The sequence below is a fragment of the Opisthocomus hoazin genome, chromosome 4, assembly GCF_030867145.1.
Source record: "Opisthocomus hoazin isolate bOpiHoa1 chromosome 4, bOpiHoa1.hap1, whole genome shotgun sequence".
NCBI lineage: Eukaryota > Metazoa > Chordata > Aves > Opisthocomiformes > Opisthocomidae > Opisthocomus > Opisthocomus hoazin.
The window spans coordinates 36303536-36328860 of NC_134417.1; the positions used below are offsets into that span (position 1 = coordinate 36303536).

At 44.8% G+C, this 25325-nt stretch overlaps 1 protein-coding gene across 6 annotated transcripts in view; it reads right to left on the reverse strand.

Moving 5' to 3' along the window:
- HECW1 (HECT, C2 and WW domain containing E3 ubiquitin protein ligase 1) overlaps window positions 1–18362 on the reverse strand; it is a 271752-nt gene extending 253390 nt beyond the window's left edge. For all 6 annotated transcript variants that reach the window (XM_075418577.1, XM_075418574.1, XM_075418578.1 and 3 more), the window contains exon 1: window positions 18156–18362. In XM_075418577.1, coding sequence (XP_075274692.1) covers window positions 18156–18185 — 30 coding nt within the window. In that variant the 5' untranslated portion in view covers window positions 18186–18362. The remainder of the gene's footprint in view (window positions 1–18155) is intronic.
- Between the last annotated feature and the right edge of the window lie 6963 nt (window positions 18363–25325).

Consider the following 25325-nt stretch of genomic DNA (forward strand, 5'->3'; position numbering starts at 1 on the left):
GAGATGCTTATTTCTTGGAATAATGTTTTAAACCCAGAGAAGATGAAGCAGGTCTGTAAAACCACAGTTACTTTGCAATAAGAGACAGCAAGAGAGGTACTGTATCTGTAAAGAAAATTTTTCTTCCTCTTTCATAAAGGATGGCTTGGAAATGGTCACTACTCCATTTTATCAAGTAACTACTTTAAATATCACTTTTAACTGAAAGATAAATAAATAAAAGCCATGTAAAATGACTGCTTGTGATGAGAATATACTTTCTTGCAATTGAGGAATTACATATGGCAACAAAGTAATTTAATGTGGGGGTGTTTTTCTTTTTACAGCTGGCATTTTCTATTATTTGCATACTTTTAGTGAGATTTGCAGAAGATTGTGGGATACAAAAAGATATGACAGTTGCTCTAATTTCTTGTCAAATTCTCTATTTTCATCAGCAGTAAAAGACAAATGGGACAACAGCAATGACATGTACCCTCCTCACCACGTGAGGAGGGAGAGAATAACTGCATACATAAGTCATCCATTAGTATGATGCAAAACAGACTACAGAAGTAGTAGTCACTCCAGAGCAAAGGGCTAAACGATGTTCTTGCTAGCCATTACGCTAATGGCAAGAGGGAGGGAATGCCTGCATAATTGCCAGAGAGTAGACTGAGACAGATCTCTGGGGATCCAGACAGCACACAGGGCACAATAGAAACTGCTCAGCCCTAGCACAGGGATGATACTGACTTACCAAATCACACGTGTTATTACAGACACTGCACCCACCCTTTGCAGCCTTTAGTTGTTAAGCATCATTCTCTGGTTTGTTCAAGACCCCACAAATCAAATGTATTTCAAAGGTATTCCCTAGAGGAATAAAGGGTCAAACATTAGGTTCCCTACAACCTCCTCTTCAGTTCACATGCTCCTTCCACAGAGCTTCCCAATTCAACCTTCAGTTATAAATCAGGAAGCTGTAGAGACAAGAGCAGAACCTGGATGCACACAGCGCTGAGCTTTACACAAGTCACACAGAAGGAAGACATGAGCTCCTTCCTTTTCATGCCTCCAGCAGACCTTGGGCAACAAGAGCCCATTTAAGAGAAACAGCCTTTGCTGCTTTCTTAATAGCTGCCATCACACTAGTTGTGTATGACAGCAGCTATTAAGCTGCCTCAGCTGATATTCTGCCAACCAGTTAACTGCCCTTGCACCTCTGGGGTTCAGTTAGCACAAAACTGCTTCTGGCCAACACGCAGGAAAAATGGACCCCATCGATTTAAAGCAAAACAAACCTGCTGAAATCTCAGTGAACTTACCCACACTGCTCGCAGCACAACTTTCACATGAGACTCAACAGTACTCTTCAACTGATGGCATGCACAAGGCAGCGGCTCCCCTTTAGCCAGTGAAGGTTAGAAACAGTTGGGATCTCTGAACCACAGGCGACTCGTCAGTATGAAGCCTAAGCAAGGCATGAGCAGACACCCATGCATGGCCGCATGCTGTGACCAGCCCTGATCCCCAGAACTTGCAAGCCATTTCACAGAGTAGATGTGCTCTCTGCAGTACTGAATTTAAAAAGACGACCTTAATCAACCAGATAATTAAACATCACTAAGTCACTCTGAGCATTGCATCTCACAGGCCTGGTACACTGTGCAAGCTCTGACTGATGGGCAGACACTGCTAACATTTCTCCATCACCTGTTGGCTTTTTGGCAGTCCACAATGGGTCACTCTTAATGCAATTTCATTTTCTTAATTAAATTTTCCCTGAGGTATCATCACAGGGTATTATTTCCCTTTGATTCCTCTATTTAATATTTCAGAATAGAGACAGGCTCATCCTGCTTTCAAAGGTTAGAAAGTTTCTCCCTTGATTAACTCTCAGAAAACATGAGAGGATTTTTCTTTAAGTGAACATTCATGTTTGTTAAGTAAACACATAAAAGACCATATAACAAGGCTTAGGAAACTGTAAAAGAAAGTGAAGCATAGCCAAGTTTAAAAAAATAAAATCAATAGAAAGAAAAGATTTCTTGCTACCTCAAACTTTACAGAGCAGAGTTTGTATACAAAAAGGGGAGAAAGGCCCCCAAATCTAACTGCTTTCCAGGGGCAGCAACGCTTTTACAAGTTTAATAAAAACAGATGCTTTTCCTAATGTATGTGGTACCTGTAGTCATGGGTGAAGCAAAAAAATCTCAGCTTTCCTTTCCAGCAACAAATCTCCAACCAGCACGTACTGACAGTCTTCAAATCACGAACCCTGTAAGCACCCCAATCCCATAAGAAAAAGTCCCCAAACCAGTAGCTTTGAAAATTCTTACACTGGCAGGGAGTCCAACTCCTGATTTTTTCAATACTTACAGGCAGAAATATTGACTGGACAGACAAATACCCTTTGTACTTTCCAAAAAGTACATAGCTTTAGACAGTTCTGTGCTGGTGATTATGAATCAACCATTACTGCTCATGACACCTTCCACTGAGCGTAATTAGATGCAGCCCCTTTGTCAAAACAAAACTTAACTCTCCAGGAAGACTGGATCCTGCACTGGGGTCAGGGCAACCCCTGCTATCAATACAGGCTGGGGGATGAGGGGATTGAGAGCAGCCCTGAGGAGGAGGACTTGGGGTACTGGTGAGTAAAAAGCTGGACGTGACCTGGCAATCTGCACTCACCACCCAGAAGGCCAACCGTACCCTGGGCTGCATCACAAGCAGCATGGCCAGCAGGTCGAGGGAGGGGATTCTGCCCCTTTACTCTGCTCTGGCAAGAGCCCACCTGGAGTCCTGCATCCATCTCTCAAGCCCTCAGAACAAGGAGGACATGGACCTGTTGGAGCAGGCCCAGAGGAGGGCCACAAAGATTATCCAAGGGCCAGAGTACGTCTCCTACGAGGACAGGCTGAGAGAGCTGGGGCTGTTCAGCCTGGAGAAGACTGTGGGGAGACCTTACAAGCAGCCTTCCAGTACCCGAAGGGGGCCTACAGGAAAGATGGGGAAAATATTTTCAGCAGGGCTTGTTGTGACAGGACAAGCAGTAATGGCTTTAAACTAAGGGAGGGTAGATTTAGACTGGACGTAAGGAAATTTTTTACCGTGAGGGTGGGCAAACACTGGAAGAGGTTGCCCAGAGAAGTAGTGGAGGCCCCATCCCTGGAAACATTCAAGCTCAGGTTGGACAGCACTGAGCAATCTGATCTAGTTGAAGATCTCCCTGCTTACTGCAGAGGGATTGGGCTAGATCACCTCTAAAGGTCCCTTCCAACCCAAAATATTCTATGATTCTGTGATTGTAGGACAGATATTAACAATGTTAACACCACACACTTCAAGAAGGTACGAATGTGAATCAGCACAGAAATATTGACCAGTAATTCCAGTCCTCTGTTGCCACAGACAACCCTGTAGTAGGTACAAGGTTATAATTACCCAGTCTAGCTGCTTTGCTTAAGTTTACATTAAGGCTCTTGAGAGCCCTATCACCACAGGAAAACCCAGCCTACTTTAAAATACACTCCCCCCTGCAGAGTCCAGTTATTCTACTGACACAAGTGGACTCAATTCTAGACAGCTAAAGTAAGGTGAAATACACATAGTACAATAGGGGCAGAAAGATCCTCAAAATATCCACCAAAAAGGACAGGACCCCTCAGCAGCTTCTAACAGCCATAACAATCCCAATAAGCAACATGGGCTTGAAAATCCCAAGCGAAACTCATTGAGGTCTTCTACATTTTGGAAGGTTTCAGTTATATCACTTGCTAATAAGGCAAAGTCTGAAACATCAGAAACATTTGTCTCACAAATTGCTACCATCAGACACAATTCTGTGAAATGCCAGGTATAGCACTGAGCTGCAAATCATCCAGTTAGTGTCTGTACACAGAAAAACACTGATAACCTTATATAGACAAGATAAATACCTAACAGCAGTTTACAGATATTATTACAACAGCCATTTTGTAGTAGTACATATCTGGGCAGGATCTGAAGAAACAAAGTAATAAACTACCCAGGCAGACTCTTACCACTGGCTCAGTGAATAGAGAAAGTAGCATGAAGAGAGTTGCCATACCAATGGCAGAAACAAAGCACTTCAGTCATGTTAATGATCTAGCAAAACAAGGGGCAGAAGGCGTGAGAACATGCACGTATTTAAGAATCAGCAGATCCATAATGATAAAAATAAGGTGTAGACAAAAAGTTGATCTAGGATTCAAATAAAATGGAACAGAGAAGAAAAGCCCTCACAGCAAAATTTTAACTTGCATAAAGCTGGTGAGGTGAAACTACAATGCAAAAGGATAAAAGGGATTAAGTGATAGGCAAAATTCAATATAACATGAAAACAGAGCTGAACTGGGTCTAACAAAAAAATCAAAGACTAAGTCCATGACTAAATTTGGGTAGCAGGAAGAGAAAGGAGTCACATACAAGGAACCGCGCTGGATCCAAGTGAAATAGCAGTGAAACAGGATCACACAGGAGAGCTACAACAAGAGACGCTGAACTGCACATTAGGGAGTTGGAGTTAGAATTAGTTTGGCAGCTAATGCAAAAAGAGTATCTGAAAAATAGGAGTGCATAGTACAATGGTAACAAATCCAGAGAGGAAGGGTATGCAGGTACCAAAGATGAAGGCAGGGAATATTAAGAGAAGATTAAGGGAAGGATAAAAGACAACTAAGGGACAATATGACAGAGGTTCACAGACTCATGAGTAGAAAAGAGACTGCAAGATCATTCACTTTCTCTTCCAATACAAGAAAAGGGTGCATCAAGAGAAGGCACTAGGAGTCAGGTTCACAACATACTAAAGGAAATAGTTCTTAATACAACAGGTAGTTGAGCTGTGAAATTCATTTTCAAGTAACAGCTAAAGCATAGATGGGTTCAAATGAAAGCATGGAAGATTTCACAGAGCAGGTGGGGTGGGGGTAATGAAATAATATAGAAAAGTGGTTCTCATAGCAGAAAAAATCCCTGCCAGAACACCCTCTCTGTTGACTTGGTTTCTTGCTAAGTCTAGACCAAAGACTTTTACCCTCAGGTCTTCACGTCTGTTCACAGTCCACACGGGTGACTGCCATCAAACATTTTAAGCCAGCAAAAACTGACACTTCCACAAGGAGAAACACCCCGCCTTACTCTCCTCATTCCCAGCCTTTGCTGGGTGTTTGCTTGCATTGTCACAAGCCTTCACTGAACAGTCGAGCAGACCTCATCTGGGTTAAAGCCACAAGGAATAAAAACAGGTTACTTTAACTCAGGTCACTTCCCTGACGCAGCTCTCCTTGCAGCCACGCAAATACATGTCCTGACCCAAGGAAATGACTAACATACAGGAAAGAGTAGCTAGAAAAGCAGAAGGATGCCCTGGGATTAAGCCTGGAGAAGAAAAGGCTCAGAGGGAATCTTGATGTGCACAATCAGCTGGTGGGATGGAGCAAGGCACACTGAGCAAGGCTTTCCTCAGCAGTGTCCAGTGATAGGACCAGAGGCAACCAGCACAGGCAACGAACACAGACTGAAACACAGAAAGTTCCCTGTAACTGTAAGAAAAACTTTTTTTTTTTTTTTTAAAAAAAACTGAGGCCTGAAGAACACAGGTTCCATAGCTAATTGACTGACAGATACGACATGACATTTCTACAAGGGGGTTCACATTCCTGCAAGAGGAACATTCAAGGTCTGAGGATTTAGGGTCTGTAAACTAAAAATGGCTAAGCATTCCCAGCAGAGCATGACAAGAAAATCTGAAAGATTCCTATTTTCATCCATGGACACAGAACACCTCAAAGCAAAAGGGACATAATTTTTCAAAATATTTTTTCATACATGCTTCGCTATCTACGCTCATCCCATAAAAACATTAAGCACAGTGATAAAGTTTCTGTTGTTTCTCTTTTGCTTTTTTCATGGGCCGACAAAAAGTTTGACACCTCCAGGTTTTGCCCAGGCGATAGAGCACCTCAAGACTAGTTCTGCCTCGGGTGACATGGATACCAGGAGCCAATGAACCAGTGACGCAACAGGGACACTCTCCAAGTCATCATCAGAAGAGGTGCAGGGCCAGGGGAAGACTGAAAGGTATCTCTACATGCAGGACCAATGCAAGTGCTAGCAAAAAAGCACAAGGAATTGGTGAACTAAACAGAATGAGAAATAGTCTCAGGAAAGTAAGAGAGCCCTTAAACTTCTCATTCTTCATCTTACTTAGGAGATGACAAAGCTGCTATGTTATTGTTGCACAGCATGCTCTGAACACAGAACCGCTCAGTTGTTGAACAAATGTGTTCCTGAGTGTTCACACTAAGAAAAATGCATTTTCCACATTCACATTTCAGACTAAGCAGCTGGAGGATGGTGTTCAACACACCACAGCAGCCCACAGGACAAAGGGTGAAAAAAGGTCTGCACAGAAAGACAAATCACCACAGAAGGGGAGAAAGAAAAAAAGCTGTTCAAATTGTCAGACTTTAATTGAAGCCATAATTTTTCTGTCCATTGCACCAATGCCTGGTTTGACTGCCACTAGAGACAAAGTCAAATTAAGACATGTCTTTCCTTGATGAAAAGCACTTTTGAACAACCTGCTGCAGAGAGTTTGCCTTCCCTGTACCCTACGACTGACAGTCCAGCCATGCCAAAGCACAGGCCTCTTTGCAATGAAAAATAAGCAGGTCCCAACAATACTGAAGCCAGAAGGGCCTATACAGTAGCATCATGCTTGGTTTGCACCAGCTTAGGTTGGAAGCACAACATCTTACAGGCTCACTACTGAAAGAAGAGACACATTAGCCTGCAGTGACTACAGAAGAGGTGTTTATGAGGTGGAGGTAAGTAGAGATCACAACAGGGGAAAAAAAATTGCTCCCAGCACTGTCAGGAAGAAAAAGGAGAACCTTGCTAAAATCACATTAGTATCTAAACTGGAAAAATTAAATTAAAAAAGGGTGCAGGGACCCCATTCAAGGTGATCTTGTCAAGCTAAAAAGCAGACATGTATGTGGGGGAGTTCCCCTCACTGATGTGCTGTTGCAGTTTTGTTACACTTGGGCACTAGAAACAAACTGAAAAAAAAAAAAAAAAAATCTGTGTGGTCCATCCCACATAAACACACAGTGAATCTTTCTACTGTTATTTTAAGACCTCACAGGCCAAATGCTAGTGCAAGATTAGTGATTTAAATGAACTCAGCATAGCAATGAGATCAGCCCTGGGCTTCTACGAAGTAAATACAACAGTACAACACCAACGATGATGTGTGCTGGACACATAGCTAGGTTTTAAGAAACAGCTGTATGAAGCAGAGTAGGTCAAGTCTCATGCTGTGCACTGTGGGAAATTGAAGCATTTTGAAGTTTTCCTTACAGCTGAAGCATAAAAACCACCACCACCTTGCCACACCTCCATCTCTGATCTCTCCTAACTGGATCTGATCTTTAAACAAGGCTGTAGGGCTGCAGGTCCTCTGAACAGCTGCCAGCTACAGTACAAACACATTCTCATAAGGAACATATTCCTTGTTTAAAACAGCATTTTTTTGGACAGAAAACTGTTCCACCAACAAATTTTCATGCAGCTCTACTATTTAATATGCCTCCCCTCCTCCCACACATGCGTGCACCAGAACTACTTTGAGATGATAATTAAGCTGCATGTTTGCAGTGCATTGGATTGCTCCTGCCAGGTCACCTGCCTTCGCTAAGAGTGAGAGACACCAAGTGAAGGAGTCATCAAAATGAGGGTGACTCAATGTCTACACATAAATGACACATGTATTCCCAAAAAATATATGCAAGAAGATAATATATGTTGTTTGTTGGTTTGGGGTTTTTTTTTGGTTTTGTGGGTGTTTTTGTTTTTTAAAAAAAAGAAGCTTGGTAGCCTCAGGGTGGCTCACATGGTAATAAATTCAGCTCTTTATTCAAGTAGCCAGATACTTGAAAACAAATATCATAATTATACCACAAAACAACCTTGATCAACAACTGAAGTGAATGTGATTTGTGGTGGGTCTCTAGTTTTCAGCAAATAAGCCACCAGTACAGCAGAGGTCCGAGTACTATTTGTGTCTCTGGCTATTCCCTGTGACTCAGCATTCAGCAGGGCTGCCAAGGGCTGGTTTGAGCTCCTGAACCACACCTGAAGCTGGACTGTGAAGACAAACCCAGCAGGACAGCACTGCAGGGATACAAAGCACACACAGGCAAGGACAACATCACACCCAGTGGTCTCTAAGAAAGTCTGCTCAACACCAAGCCTCTCTGGCCTAAAATGGGATTTTTTTCCCTCCAAAGCAATTACATAAAAATGGTTCTTCATTAGACAGGTCTGCTGCCTCCAGCAGATGTACCATTTGCCCGCTAATTTCAGCACAAGAAGTTTGTTACCCCCTCTTCCTTGAAGAAGTGTGGAAAAAAAAAAACAACCCTAAAAGGTCTGAGCGCTAACTACCTGATCCATTTATCATGAACTGCTGTTAGTTATGTTCCTCTGATGAGGAATCCCCAATTTGCATGAAGTCCAGCTGAAACCTCTATGGCTGCAAAGTCTCACTCCTGCCCTACCACTTATCAGAGAGCACAAACACAGGATCAAGGGAAGCCGTTATGGAAAGACAAAGGTTTTGGACACATGGTGCAGCTGGAAAGCAATTTTCAATAATCTCTCACCTACATCTTCTCACACTTAAACTTAGAGGTGAGCCTAACAGTCTTCTGAGCTCAGATACTAGACCCTCTAAGGCTTGAAGCCCTGGTTACCACATACGATCTGTTGCTTATCAAAGCTCTAATTTAATTACATTGGTTATTCTATTACATGGGTATTTGTATCTGAAAGCTTTCATATTCACCATTAGCTACCAGGATTCAACTCTGAATACTACACAAAACAAGCCAAACATGCAGGTTCCCGTTGGACACATCACTGAAGCATAGACAACAACAGTCCAGAAGACTAAGAATAAATATAGATATTTTGGGCCAGACCAGAACAGAACTTGCACAGAATTTCAGCACTGCAGCTGAAAACGGTACTCACTATTACTGAGCCCTGCTTCACCATCAACATGATGCAGGGACCTAGTGTTCTGCTCCCATGCATCCCAGAAACACCAGTCTTAACATCCCACTCACTACTGTGCATATAAAATACATGAACCAGCTCTTTGCAAAGGAACCCAGAAACTCGCCCTCTACTACTTACACCAGAGTTATGCTCCCTCTTGTTCTCTGGCTCAGTGAGTCTTCAAATATTCTATGTAGAACATAATGCCTTTGGCCAGACGGGTGTCCCCTACTCAGACACTTACAGGAGTTCTCTGCCTATTAGGATATACTCTGGGAAAGACACAGATCTAGGTTTGGTGTAAATCAGGTACAAGAGAAAGAACCCCTCTTGCTGGAGAGGGCAGCTCCTTCCCTGACCAGCAGGTCCTACCCAGCACACCAGTTTTGGGGTATCTGCTTCTGAGGACCTGCCTCATTTCAGGCACTGTTAACCAGCCTTGCACCTAACCCAGGCCACCAGCACAGCGAGGGGGCAGAGAGGCAGCAAGCTGCTTTTGCCTGCATGTCACTGGAAATAAGAGCCCCGGGGAGCACAGAACAGGAACCCTGCTGCTGCCTGCACGTAAACCAGTTGCATGCAGTCAGCTCAAGCGAACCTGTTACGCCTCTTTTTTGGTGCAGTGCTGCACAAAACACAGCTACAGTGTCCTGGATGTAAGCTAGTAAGCTCACAGTATGCCATGTAGACTTAGCAGCTTAGATCTTCATTTGCTTAAGGCCTTCATCACTTTTCATTTCAGCACATGGGCATCCCCTCTCGTGGTCCCACAAGGATTAGCAATACTGCATTTATATCTCTCTTAGTCCAGGTAGCGAAAGGAGATGAACTGGGTTTTCCAGTGAGTTAAGGCAGCCATCAAGTAGACCGATCTCCTGTTCATCTCTCAGAGCTATTATGAGGAGGTCACAAGTCAGCCAAACACATTATTCACAATGAACCTTCCCTGAGCTACCAGATGGGTAAAGTGTTATATCAGAAGACTTCTCCTCAAGCATCCTACTCCACATCTTCCCTTTGCGAAGCTAGCTTTACAGCCCACGTCATGCAAACCCTGAGCCTGCTACCACTACTTACACAGCTTTCTTAAGGTCCATCGTCTTTCTAAAGTCAGTGGGACTCCCCAACTCCCCAAGCAAGCAACATCATGCATGCACATGCAGAGCTGGCAGAATTAGGTTGGGAAAAACAGATCAAAACAGGCATATATTTCACTTGGAGACCAAATCTCAAAATCATATTTTACTAACAAATAATTTACACATACACAAAAACCCACATTTGATAACTATTAGAAAGTCATTCTGATATGAACTAGGCAATCAAGACACTGTACAGAAGCAGAGGCTCTGGCAGAAACATTTCTATTCCTACTCCAAGCAGACATTGAAACATACCACCTCTCCCTCACAACCCTACACCCCATCCTTTTATCTGTGATCAAGCAACTTCTTCCTGCACTATCTTTTGGGAAATTGTTTCTTAATCATTCCCAGCTAGAATCTCAGACTTTTTTAAAAAAGATGGTGAGGGTGGAGGGTTGAGACACCCCTGAGGGAGCCTGGCCTGGGCCACTATCCCTATATCCCAAGCTTCAAAAAGCCACCTTTGCAGACAAATACACAAAGAAAGGAGTGGGCACAAGAGCAGAGAGCAATTTTCCCTTTTCTATAAGTTCCACAGCAGCTTCCCCAGGCTTGTGATGATCTTCCAAACGGGACAAGACAATACAGCTGACACCTAGAAGTTGTTAGCAACATGGCTCCAACAAGCAAACTAAGTACAGCTGATCCTCAGATCAGATTTCTAGAAGGCACTGTCTGCTTCCACTCTGCTTTAGGATCCACCTCTAGCCAAACCTCAGCACCACAGTTGGCAGGTTGAATGCAGAGAAGCACCCAAAGCATTTTATCACGCCTTTGCTACAATTGTCCTGATTTTCCTGCAGCATGACTGCGTGTTACTTTGCCCCCACATCCCAAACTTTTTCAACAGTAAAATCTTTCTAACACCAGGGTTGTAAGCTGCCCTAAGCACTTCAGGACAAGCAAGTACCCTTTCTGCACCTGCTCCTGCTTTATACACAGTTGAGGTCAAAAGACAAATATCTAAGAATTCAGACACTAAGAATTAGGTGATTTATGTTTTTAATTAGAAATGCCCTAATATAATTGCTCAAATAGAGACACTAAGGTTTTAGCCTACATCATGCTATTGGGTATAAAGAATTAGTCTGAGCTATTAACCCATGTTTTAATTGTCTGAGAGGTAAGATAGCTGTTCCTGCATAGCAAAGTGCATTAGAAATAACAACAGTACATTGCAATCACCTAGTTCTTCGGGAGCAGGAAGGTTGAGGGGGAGAGGAGATGATCAAGGAGAACGCACACTGATGTGCGGAGAGAATGCTTGGAGAGTGACAGTTCTGATGAACTTGAGTAATACAAAGCCAAATATCAAGACCTTGTAATGGTTTTACACCAGTATGCAGTCTCTTGACCAACAAATTCTGCATTTACAAACACTGACTTTAGTCAGGTGGGAAATCTTATTCCTTAATGAGCGCTTTACTGATACAAAAATGAGTAATTTCCTGCCACACACACAGGAAAATCCTTAACGACATTCAGGTAGCCTAACTCTTACAAGACATCATAGTGATAGGTCTTGGAAAGCAGTTCTGCCACAGGACCAGGTGCTTCTATATCAAAATCCTTTTCTAGCTTAACAGAAAATATCATTCAGCTCATTAGCCTTTAATACCTGGTCTAGGTAACTCCTACAGTTATTTCTACTTGAGCCTGCTGCTAGAGCAATAAGAAAGAAGCATCAGTGCTTCATGCTGGCACAGCAAACAGACAGCTTCCCTTTGATAGTCAAGCTTCATAAAAAAAAAAGACAAATCACAAAAGGCCAGAAAGCACTGCACTTCATCAGGCAAAGTTCCCAATAACTTTTAGAGGAACATTGTTCATTTTTAGACCAAAAGGTTTGACTCAATAATACTTTATCTCAGCATCAGGTCTCTACTATGACTCAGGTTACCTATGTAGTATTTCTGAATTATGGTATTGATCTCACATCGACTACTGTCTGAGAGCACGGTGCAGGGAAATTAAGCAACTTAAAAGTTCATGAAAAGATCTCACTCCTAATCTCTACATAGCTTCCACTGGCCTGTAACCAAGGCAGCAGACAACTCAACAGCTACTGGGCCTTCCATGAATCTTCAACAGCATCTTTTTGGAAACATGTGCTCCGACTCCAAGATTAAACACTTCATCCACTTCCTCCCCTTTTCACATTAACCATGTAGCAACTAAACCCTGCCACTTAAAATGCTGCTTCAGAGTACATCTGTTGTCTTTGGCTTCTTCAGGCAACCACGCAGTCACACACAAAAAGTGCTTACATATTTTTGTATTAAAAATCCTAAGGGCTCTCCCATAACTTTTTTTTTTTTTACACATCATTAAAGACACTTGACAAGTAACACTTGATGGATATTCTGCATTAGAATGTGAATTTTAAGTTTAAATATTCCTGAGGCTGCATCAAGATGTAGGCAGAAGACAGTATCTCCTACTTCAACACTATCAGTCTCGACAGTGCCCAGACTTCAAAGGAAAGCATCTAGCTGCCCAAGGACCTTCTTGGGACATTAGATGATCCCATCTATCCCACTTGTTTCTCAAGCATGCCCACAGTTGCCCAGGCAGCTAGCCCCCACACATTCGTTGGGTCCATCAGGAAGGAGGCCTGGAGTACAAATGGTTCAGGGAGAGCCTTACAACAGGCACCCAGCTCACAAGCAAAGCTGGATTATCCAACTTCCATTGCTTCTTATCTAGCTTAACAAAGTCTGTACAACATGCAATCTGCCAAGAGACAGACATTGGCCAGTGAGTTTGTTTCAGGGAGGAAGAGGGGTCACAGCAACACTTAAGATCCACAGAACAGCTCCTTGACCTGTCTGCTCCATACAACCAGCACACAGTAAAGAACAACTTGTCTCACCATCTCATCAAGCATTCCCCCTCTCTTGCTCTCCTCCCCCACCATGGGAAAAGCAGACAGTCTCCTGCTCCACCTTTTCTACTTAATACATGTTTGGGAGGGGTATCCATCAAGTCTTCCTCTCTGCAAAAAGCATACAGTGGGTAACACAACATCAGGTCCTCCCACACTTGCAGGATGGCAGCCTAGATTTTGCATGGGAGACATGTGAAAGCACTTTGTTGGCACCAGAAGAACAGCATGCTCCTCCTTTCTCTGAAACAATGGGCCTGCTGAACCACGCATTTCAGGACCTGAGAAACCTGATTTGGTAATTGAAGGTGCACATGGCATGCATTTTCCTATGGTATGGAAAAATTAATTATACTACATGACAGATTTCAGTCCTAGTGTTCAAAAGCTCATTAACAAAGCTACTTTAAAAGGCGCCAATAGAAACAAATGCCTTTAACATCACAGACTTCCCAGATGACTCCTGCTATGGAGATGGATGACAAATCTCTGTCAGTCATCTTTAAATTCCATACTGACTACACTGAAGCAATTACCCATTTTTAGAGCATGTTCCATTTTAAACACAAGTGATTCAGTCCAAGAGACATTCTATACTACATTACTATTTCACAGGTTAGCAACCCAAATTTCAGTAGATTTTAATTCTGGGACAAACACTTGCTTTTTTTCTTTTTGCCTCTAGACTTCGGTTGGGAGTTTTAATTCAGGCTTCAAACCAAACAAATGTTGGTGTTCTACAAGCATCTGCAGCAAAATATAAAAATATCCGTAAAGTGCGAAAGAGCAAGCCTGTTTTGCTAAACGCATCAAGTGAGACCTCAGTGAAGGCCTCTGTAATAGTCTTCCTGCCTGCTGTGCACACGCTCTCTCCTACAGACCTTCTGCTCTGCAGCAAGGGAATGCTGCCTGCGCTGCCGCGTCCTCAAAGAACGTTGCCATACAATGGAGCGCAGCAGTTCCCTGGGGAGCACAGTGCAGATCATCTACTTTGATATGTCAAGCACGAGCGCCAGGGTTTTCCCCCTTTTTTTAAGGTCTATAAGGAACAGCTTGCCGTAGCACTCCCCTCCAGCCCCCAAGCCATCGCAAGGTTCATCTGCATTGTAGGCAGCATTCTGGACAAAGGATGAAGGGCTGGGACCAAGGCTTAAGCTGTTCCCAACTCGTGGCAGAGGAGGATGAGATGATATAGTGGAGAGTTAGGGAAGGAGATTCCCGAGGAGCTGAGGTTTCTGTTGCTGTCACCGCTGGAGAAAGAGGACAAACAGCAACCGCAACAGGTACTGCAGCAGGGGAACCCTGCTTTAGTCTCGGCTGCTGCCCTGCTTCAGCCCAACTCCTCCCTCTTTCCCAAGCAAAAGCAGGCTATGGGGCTACAGCCAGCCTCTCGCCCCTGGCAGTCTGCTGCCCATGACAACAGCATATTTCGCCTGTAGCTTGGACCAGTCTCACCAGTCTATACTCTGGGGAACCCACAAACAACTGAGATGAGGACACAATCTTGCCAAGGGACAGTCCCAGCACCTCCTGAGGAGCCCTGCCTGGAGAATCTGAACCTCCTACTTCAGGACTGACAATGGCCTACCTAGCCACCATTCATTAACTGTAACAAAAATGACCCTGGGCTCCCGACATCAAAGAACCTTGCCATTTCTTCTTAATTAACTCTAAAGATCTTGTTGGCCTCAAATCTCAGTTGGAAAACAACTGGAGTAGGTGGCATCTCAGCCTGCCCTTTGCTACTGGCTGTGCTTTTATTTTTCCTGTGTTGCATGCCCCCCGCCCTCCCGAGATTATCAGTAGCAACCAAAACATTGCTACAAAGACAAATACTTCAGTATGTAAGATCTAGCCTGTTTTAGACTTTGTTAGAATTAATGGTCATGATATCTAAGGACAATAAAACTTGTTTTTAAGGAATTAAACCAAACCCCAGCAGTGTTTGCCACTCAGCCACTGCAGAATCACAACAGCACATAAAATCTTACAAGCAATATGGGTAAAAATGCCTTAAACAGAAGCAAAACTGACTCATCTCCATATTGCCAAAACCAAGAAAGCCACTGAGCGTAAACAAACAACAGACATCCTGAAGAAAAGGAGGCATTGCAATTACTTTTCATGCTAATGGGCAGATACACAGACTAGTACGAGCAGGACCATCCTCCAGCAAGCCGACCCCAGGGAAGCATCCAACGGCATTCCCGGCAGTGCAAGTAACACCGGAGGCCAGGGAGCACCCGAGGTCCCAGTGACTCCCAGTGCACTGATGGTTCCTAGTTATATATGCTGGAAAGTTGTGACAGCTGCAGGTATGATCCACTCATGGAAGCCACATATACATTTGGATACCAAATAAAACCATTTCAGGTCCTTCACAAAGGCATACTTTGGCTTAGCTTAGCAAGCATCCCTTCTTGTATAAGGCTCAAGCTCTCCTGTCTACAGGGACCCACAAAGACTAGAACCTATGCACGCTGAAGCCAGACCTTGTGGGTAACCACTAAGTTTGGGGGAAACTAAGTAGGTAAGACTTACGGGACCAGAGACACACTTAGAAGGAAAGTCATTCATCATGAAGACAAATTACAGTCTCCAGCAAAGTTCGTCATCACAAACTAAGGTACTTTGGAGTAATTGCCTTTTTTTTTTTAGTTAGCCCTTCTGTTTGAACTTTGTAACATGCTTAACTGGTGGGGGAATGGGGAGGTTATCTTCAATGATTTTTTTTTTTTTTTTTTTTTTCTCCAAATCAGCTTTGACAGTTGAAACCACAGTGGCAACCTTAATGCTTGCATCCAAAAGACAGACTTCCAACAACTTTAAAAACCAGGTAACCCAACCTCTTTGTTAGAACAGCTCCCGGCCCAACACCAACTATTCAACACCATCACTCCCTACTTAAACACCCCCACCACCACCAGGCCACAACCACGTCATTTGTAGTATTTAAAAAAGCAGCTAATAAGCTAAATTCCCCTCACACTATTTATTCAAATAATTGCATTGTTTGTAAGAAGAGCATTCAGCAGGAAACAAGGAGAAGGACTTAGCACTACCTTGAACGAACACTACTTAACATCAGACACAGCACATGCAAAACTGCATGAAGCTTCACAGGAATTATGTCACTATCGCAAAGAACGCTAGACCGCATGCCACAGACACAAAACAAAGCCACAGAAAAACACACTTTAGTAACAAGTCTTTACCAGTTATTTACTGGAATACAATAAATACCACATTGGTTATTAGAATGCATTTAAACTACTGAGTATATGGATTTTGAATCAGTTCTAAGATGTCCTGAGCATGTGTACGCAGTTTGCTTTCAAATAAATCACCACCACATTCAGACACTGATAGTTCCTGACAAAGTCACTGAGTGTATCAGTTCATGCTCCGACCTGCTCCGGTTTCAAACGAGCAAGCTGACTGATACTCAAAAGGTTAGGAGTCCAAAGCTCAGGCCACATTAAGTCAGTGACACATTAGCGTACGTAGCACGCGAGGGATACAACACACCATCCACCACTGACTCGCACAAGTGCTGGCCATCTCACCAACCAACCACTCTTTGTTCTGAGCTATTCTCCCTGCTCAGTCTCCTGAAACAAGCAAGTAAATAGACCCAGCATTTCCCCTGTAAGGGCAGAAATACTAGACTGAGACTGCATTGACAGGATGTGTTGCATGTTGACTACGCATGTGCTGCTTTTTACATCTACTTCTGGTTCCAGCATGACAGTCAACGTTGCACTTGTGTTGTCCAAATAGGTGTGCATTTCAGGGACAGACAGAAGTGCAGAGAGGAGCCAGGCAGGACACATACTGTACTGCACTTCATAAAACACACATACTACACAGGGAAACGATAATCCCTTCTTAGCAGAAAATCCAAATTTTCAAAATGAATCCCCCAGCTAAAACGAATTACTGTAATAACTGCAATCCTCAGATGGGCACTGCTCACCAAGGCACAGCTGACCACCTGCTGTGTGGCACCACTGCCCACAGCGGCACCCTGCCTCTAACCGCTGTCGTGTTTGGACAGGGCTAGGTGCCCCACAGAAACGAGATGGGAGTGCTGGCAAACACACGGAGAGGAGCACAGCCTGACTGTCATACAGTCTCAACGATGCACTTCTGCTGAGTGCAGCATAAAAAAAAAAAAACAACAGGGCACTACCGCAGCTCCAAACAGCAGGATACAAAAATCTAAACCCAGGCCAAGTAATTTCTTCTGCAACTAGAGAAGCACAGGGGGGAACAATGCAAGAGACAACAAAATGAGTCGTGTGTGCCCGCGTCGGTGCAAACCCATTACCTCTGCAGACTGCAGAACAGGAACAGAAGCATTTGACAATACCACAGGCCAGGGCAACATTCTTAACACACTCATAATAAGTTATTTTATTTAATTGCTAACGAAAAAAATGCAGTTACATAATAGCACCAGGTAATAACTGAAATGTGAAGTCATAAGATTGGCTTACAGCAACAGAGCCGGGGGGGGGGGGGGGGGTGGTGGTGGTGTCGGGCAGTTTGTGCTTTAAATTTTGCTGCATTGTCAAGCAGCCAAGCACCAGACCCGGGGGCCGCTTCTTTCACCAGGAGCAGATGGAGCGACCGACACCGGGACCCTTCCCTACCGCCTGCGCCCACCCCACCCCCCCCCAACCCGGCACATCGCTCCACACCCTGCCACCCCCCTCGCTCGCCAGCCGAACCCTGCCGGCAGGCCGAACCCCTGACCCACCAGGGCCCGTCTGCTCCACGGAGAGCACCGCCACCCCCCACCCGCGGAGGAGAAGAGAGGGTGTCCCATCCCCGCAGGGACTCGGCGGCACAAAGACGGGCGCCCCTGACAGCGCACACCCGCGACCCGCCACCACCGCACCTGGCCAGGCGGGCGGCCCCCGGGAAGGGCCTTTCCCAGCGGGGAGGCCGCCGACAGCCCCCTACATCCCGCCTCGCACTCCTCCGCCGGGCCCCGTCCCTCATCCCGGGGGTGGGGGGCCGGGCCGGGCAGCGGCAGCCCCTCGTACCTGGACAATGCCGGCCTGGGCACAGCTCATGCTCCCCCGGCGAGGGCGGGTCTCACATCCCACGCGTGGGGGCTCGGGGCTCGCTGCCTGCCAGCCGGCAGGGAGGGGACGGGAGGACGGGGCGCCGCGGCGTGTCAGCCCCCGCCGAGCCGCACCATAGCCCAGCGCCAGCTGATACGCCCGCAACGCCGCCGCGCTCCCTCCTCCTCCTCCTCCTCCCCGCCAGCCTCCTCCCACCCCGCCGCCCGGCGCCGAGGTACCGGCCGCCCGCGCCCACCCGCCCACGCGCCGCCCGGCCCGGCCCCGCCCGCCCCTCAGCGCGCCGCCGCGCGCCCCCTCACGGCCCCGGGCTACCCCCCCGGGGGTGATTAATTAAGTTTGCTTCCAAAACCACCTTTGCATATTTCTTCGGAATCAAAGATTTACTGTGCTCCGTTATCAGCGCAAGAAATATTTCCTCTGCTAATTTTTTCAGCAAGACACTCTAGCATGTTTTCAGAGACATCATGGCCTCTAATTCCCACTTGATCATCTCATTTCCTTTCTTAAAGAGGTGAAGCAGGAGAAATCAGAACCTAGTACCAGCAGAAACCTTAGAAGAATCAAATTGAATTTAGGAAGGAGAATGGCTTTCATTCAATGGTATTTCATTACATTAAAGGAGAAATACATCTACAGCCGGAACCAACAGCATGCAAGACCAGTGAGTGGGCAAGCGCTCTGTGCCTTCAGAGTGGGAAGAAAGGGGAGCCCATCACCAAGCCACACCAGCTCCTCCCCAGGAGGAAGGCAGACCGGAAGATGTACCAGGCCATGAAGGCCACACAAGCAAATTGACCTGCATCTCAGGACCTATCTGTGCACAAACACACTCTTTGACCAGCGTCTGAGAAATTCAGTTGATGTTTGGGCAAGCACACTGTCTCTCCTCAGCCAGTGAAGCCATCCACTGGTCGCAGACTGCAGCAGACCATGTTAACCACCACCCACAGCAGGCCTCCAGCCAGATACTTGCCTCCTTGTTTTAAATCTGTGGATCAATGCTCACACTGAAACTGCTCATGGCAGACGTGTACTTCTGCCCTTACACTTTATTCCTTCTTATTTAGGCTTTCAAAGATGAGGGATGGAATCAGAGGAATAGAAAGCTGAAGGAGTTTGCCCAAAGGTCACACAGCAGGCTGCTAGAAGAGAACTGAAAACCAAGCAAAGCCTCCTCACTCTTGATTCATTGCCCCCTCCGAGCTTTCCCCCCTTCAACACCTTCTGCTTTTTTAGGTTACTGGTGTAATTCTACATCATCCATTAACCTCAGACATGCATCTCATCTTCAAAGGTGGATGGATACATTCATTCTGTCAAAGACCTTAAGTTAGCTAAAACAAAAAATTAATAAACCCAGATGCTCTTAAATATTATAAATCCAGCAACTCAAACTCCAAGCTTGATTACGAATTGTAGACATAACATTATGGGTACACAAGGAGGAACCAACCCCCCCCATCAGCACATTTCAGGACCATAAGACTTGAAGCACAAGGCCTTGCCATGCTCCGTGGGCCTAGGGAGGGGAGACCCTTTAAGAAAGACTAGGCATGTGCTTTCCCCTCCTTCACTGGCTACCACCCCTGCTTGCCTTTCAAACCAAAAAGAACATCATGAACCTCCCTACAGAAGGAAATTGAAAATTGTCCCCTAACAGCATTTGAGTAAAACCAGAGAGATCAAAATTAAGATCAAGAGGCAAGCTGCATACTCCACCTCCTGTACATGTACATTCAAACATTGAGCAGAAGATGAACATGGCAAGTGATTCAGAATATGAACCAGGCTTTGAAGAGGACATTCAGGACCCTCCTGTTCCTCAAAAGAAGGAAATTATACCCATTGGTAATAAAGTGGTTTCCATTGTAACTTTGCATTTTATTGAGAGGGAAGAGAGTTGCATAATGCATAAGGAGCTTTAAAATTAGACCAAACTTTGGCAGTTCAGATGCTTATCTATATTATAAACAAACCTCTGAATTTTATATGGCTATTATACACTTCCCAACCTCCCACAGACTAAGCAAAACAGCAAGTTTTGCTGTCCCACAGGCCTGTCAACAACTTCTGGTGTCTTTTCAGCCATAAGCTAAGGCACACTCACACCCCAGGACAGGTCTACAGACAGCATAAGGTGAACAGTGGTGTCCCCCAGGGCTCAGTTTTGGGTCTGGTCTTGTTTAACACCTTGATCAACGATCTGGATGAGGGGATTGAGTGCTCCCTCAGTAAGCTTGCAGATGACACCAAGCTGGGCGGGAGTGTCGATCTGCTGGAGGGTAGGAAGGCTCTGCAGAGGGATCTGGATAGGCTGCATGGATGGACTGAGGCCAACTGTATGAGGTTCAACAAGGCCAAATGCCAGGTCCTGCACTTGGGTCACAACAACCCCATGCAATGCTACAGGCTTGGGGAGGAGCAGCTGGAAAGCTGCCCAGCTGAAAAGGACCTGGGCATGAGCCAGCAGCATGCCCAGAGGCCCAAGAAGGCCAATGGCATCCTGGCTTCTATCAGGAACAGTGTGGCCAGCAGGAGTAGGGAGGTGATCATGCCCCTGTACTCAGCACTGGTGAGGCTCCAGCTGGAGTTCTGTGTTTAGTTTTGGGCCCCTCACCACAAGAAGGACATTGAGTTGCTGGAGCATGTCCAGAGAAGGGCCACAAGGCTGGTGAAGGGTCTGGAGAACAAGCCTTATGAGGACTGTTCTTAAGGTACTGGAGTTGTTTAGTCTGGAGAAGTGGAGGCTGGGGGGCAGAACCTTATTGCTCTCTACAGCTACCTGAAGGGAGGTTGTAGTGAGGTGGATGTTGGTCTCCTCCCAGGTAACTAGCAATAGGACAAGAGGCAGTGGCTTCAAGTTGCACGAGATGAGGTTCAGATTGGATAGTAGGAAAAATTTCTTTACTGAAAGAGTGGTCAGGCATTGGAACAGGCTGCCCAGGGAAGCGGTGGAGTCACCATCCCTGGAGGTGTTCAGAAAACGTGTAGATGTGGCACTTTGGGATATGGTTTAGTAAGCATGGTGGTGGTTGGTTGACCATTGGACTTCATGATCTTAGAGATCTTTTCCAACCTCTATGATTCTATGGGCAACCAGAGTGGTCCTGCAAAAAACAGGAAATGAGAGCAAGAAAAATTTGGCTTGGGGAGGGTGGAAAAAGCAAGATGAAGCAACTGTGTCTTTCCCTACCAAATATTGCTGAGGGACATAGACCTACACTCTTGAGCTGGCACAGGACAGATTCCATTGCATTTCCAAAACCTGTCATTCTGGTGGCTCATTCACACCCAATATATATATATCAGAGTAACTACTTTTCAGTATAGCATAGCACTTTGAACAGTTTGATGTTCTTTAATATGCTTTGATCAAATAAGTCAAAAACTGGGAAGTTTTAATTATGCTTAACAAGTGTCACGTACACCTTCATCTGGAAAAACAAACAACTATGGTGGTTGTCATGTTACACCAGATTAAAAAAAAGCACTGATATCCTTCTCTGCAAGGCTCTTGACTTGAGCTAACCTGAGTGATGATCCAAGCACCGAGTAAGGCTCTCACAGGGTTTACTCATATCTTGCATTTGTAGGAGGCCAGGTGCAAACAGACCCAAACTTCCCCCAAAAATGCTTTCTCAAAGAAATGGTCAGCCTCTAAATCCTTCACTAAGCATGTTCCTGCCTTAAAGCTGTATAAAACTTGTAACTTCAAGCTGCTTAAGCTTTATATTGCCCTTCTAATCTGTAAAACATAGAACCACGGCCATTACCTTACCACTGGCCCTGAATGGCTACTGTACGAGTAAAGACTGGGTGACTGACAAATGGAAATCCACCACCTTAGCAGAAGACACTGCCTTGTAAGCACTGTTTAACTGTTCAGACGTACATTTTGACATATACTAAGATTTTTGGCTGGATTCATCTCCACCTGAACTAGATGTCATATAAGTAGTCCTCTTTTCTGCACCACAGTATTCACCAAGCTTTACCAACAAACAATTTTTGCCCAGTAAAGGTGCTGGTGGTACAGGACAGTATTTCTAGATGCTAGACTCATTTATGTAGAAGTGATATTCTCCTACCTGGCTTACATGGCTTCTCATTGTGGATTATTCACTCTGTTGGGACTCAGAACTCTGTTATTGTCTTTAAAAAGGCACTTGGCTAATGCTGTCTAATGTCTTCCACAGATGGGATTGCTCACATCTCAGCTGAATGCTGTGCTTATGCATAGCAATAGGTGCTTGTCTAGTGTAAGTGCTAGGACTTCAGGCTCCAGAGTGCTCTCTTTAAGCAGCTCTCGGGCAGAAGCTGCCTTTTTCTTCAGCACTATGTCGTTCTTTCCTGGCAGCCCAGATCTGAACATTTGGGGAGGCCATGCCTGACACTCTCTCCCCAAGAGACAACCACAGATTGCAGTTGCTGGGGAATGACATGGGACAGGTCCAAGAGTGATTTCTGCCCTAGCAGGACTGCAACCCCTACAGCTACCAACCCTCTTTCCTTGCAGGAACAGGCAGCATGCTACGCAACAGCCTGAACTCCATCCCTGTTTCATCCTGGGTGTGCAGAGGTGTTTCTTTACGCAAGTACTGAACTACTGGAGCATTTACCCAAACTGATCAAAAGAATTCCAGCCCTTCGGCTGCAATCATTTGCATGGCCTGATTTTTGCAGTTTCACCTAATTGTTTTACATGTAATTATACACTCATTTGACATTTGTCCCTGTTAAGTTCCTTTTCCTCTACCTCAATTCTTTCTGGAGCAAATGCTAACCAGCTTCAAAATAGGAGGTTAAATATTAGCATCCCTGGCAGAAGAGATACACAGCGATTATGAAACATTATTCTGCATGGACAAACATACTGCATATTTTTTTCCTGCATAAAGCCGATGATAATCCTACTAAGAAACCAACTATTTTTAAAAGTAAGGCTCCACTTACAGAAATAAACAATTCATAAAGCACATTCAGTAATGCAAAGATTGAGTCCACATCCCAACAAGTTGTTCTGCCAATGAAGTGATTTAGATGAGTGTCCCTGTAGCTCCTTTGATATGTCCTGTGAATGGTGAGTTAACAGCTTTTTCTCCCACACCAGAAAAGTGGGGGTGGGAATACACATTATCAGAGTGTCTCTTCTCCTTTACTTGGCTGTCATGAAACTTATAACTGGCACATCTGAGAGTCCCCCATCTAATGGGCATGAGAGGTCTCAGCCAGTTTAAAGATTACATAGATTACATGTAGTCAGACACTCAAAGTAATTATGCAAATCTTATTTTTTCAGAAACCCACACTAAATGAAAAAAGTCAGAGGTCTACAGCACAACTGCAGCAATGAAGCCCGGAGAGAACAGGAGACCCCTGGAGAGTCACAGCATCAGATTGATTTGGCTTAATTAACATATATTTAGTTTTAATCTCAACTGGAGTCATCCTCTGAACAGCTACAATGAGAAAAATCTCTATTTAGAGGAACAGATTTTGAAGGTACTTCCCCCAAAAGGAATAATTCTGATAAAGACTGACCAAGTTCACATTTCACACAGGCAATGCTGCTCTGTTGCTTACCAGACATTTCTGTTGCTTCATGTGCTTAGGCACATGCTTTAACATCACACTAGAGCAGAGCCAGAGAGGTTCTTTTCTTGATGACAGTAGGTATTCAAAAGGGATGAACAAATACGTGCTGAAAGAGGATGATTCTGGTTTTGCTCTGCACCCAACTCCTGCTCTGGTGGTCCCACCCCTTCCTACCAAGGCTTTCACCTGGTCCTTCGGTACCCACTGTTTTGCTGGGTTTATTTTCTACTAGTTGAACTGGAATCAGACCAAGACCTCCCACTGGTACATTGGAGAGGAGGATGAAATCATTTGAACAGCAAGAGGGGAAAAAAAAATTTGAGATTTCCCCTGTGTGGGCCAATTAAGCCCGTCGGATCAGTTCAGGCTTCTCATGCAATCTCTCCCAGATTGAACTGGAAGAAGATCAAGCCCAAGACAAGTGGGGTATTCCTCTTGCCTTGTGAAAGCATACTACGCCAAAATCACTGCATACTCAGTAGGGTGGAGATGAGATTGTTGCTGCCTGCATCCAGGCCTTGGATTTTTTTTTTTTTTTTTTCCAAAGATGCCAAATGCTCAGTTGTTCTGGCCTCCCTCTGAAAGGTTTCCAGACAAATCATTAGTAATTTACATTTTTCTCAGCACTGGTCCACCACTGAGAAGCAGGCCTGTTTTTAACTAGGTTGGAGGGAATAGAGGAGCTCATTGTCCACACTCTCTTGGCTGATAAACAATTCAGTAGTAACAGAGGGCTGAATTAACAGATGAAGGCAGATGGGTTTATGGAATAGGGAGGGACTGTGAGAGAGGTTATGTTGAGGGAGCAGAAGGATTGGAAAAAGATCAACCAAAAATGGGCCAGCATGTTAAGCCATATGTCTCTTCTAAACATTTTTTCTACTCTTGTTGTTCGATTGTCACAGTGCTTCATAACTATCAGTTGTTTTGTTCTGAGATTTTCAGGGGATTCTTTTTGCAGTCAATGCTTCCCAAGAGTCCAAGCAAGCAACACCCCACACCCTCTCATTTTGTGTGGGGTGAATACCCTTGCTATTTTTTACAAATAGATCTAATCACAAGAATACAGCTATAGTCAGCACAGATCCACAGCCACCCTTGGTACTTCTGCAGTGTCATATCCACCTCCCCACGCAACTGCTGGGGAAGTAAGTCTGGCATGTGTTCAGTTGCCACTGTCTCCCCTCATCTGTCAATCTATCCTGCTAATAAAAGAAAAAAAGAAGTGGATGTGCACTTAAATAGCATACCCCTTCCAAACACAGCCAAAAGAACCTATTATGAAGTATCTTACTCAGGACAGATGTCCTGAGTTTATATGTAGCCCTCTGCAACATTTCTGACAGACTGTGATCGATATCAGCCATGCCAGGTTTAAACTTCAGTGGCCAATAATGAAACACCAGCTAGAATCCAAACCCCAAAGCTGACAAAATTAAAGCCACCCGTCTGGTGCTCAAAGGCCTAATTTTTTACACCCAAAAACATACCTATTTTCTTAATAAATTGGTACTTCACTGAGTAGGAGAAAAG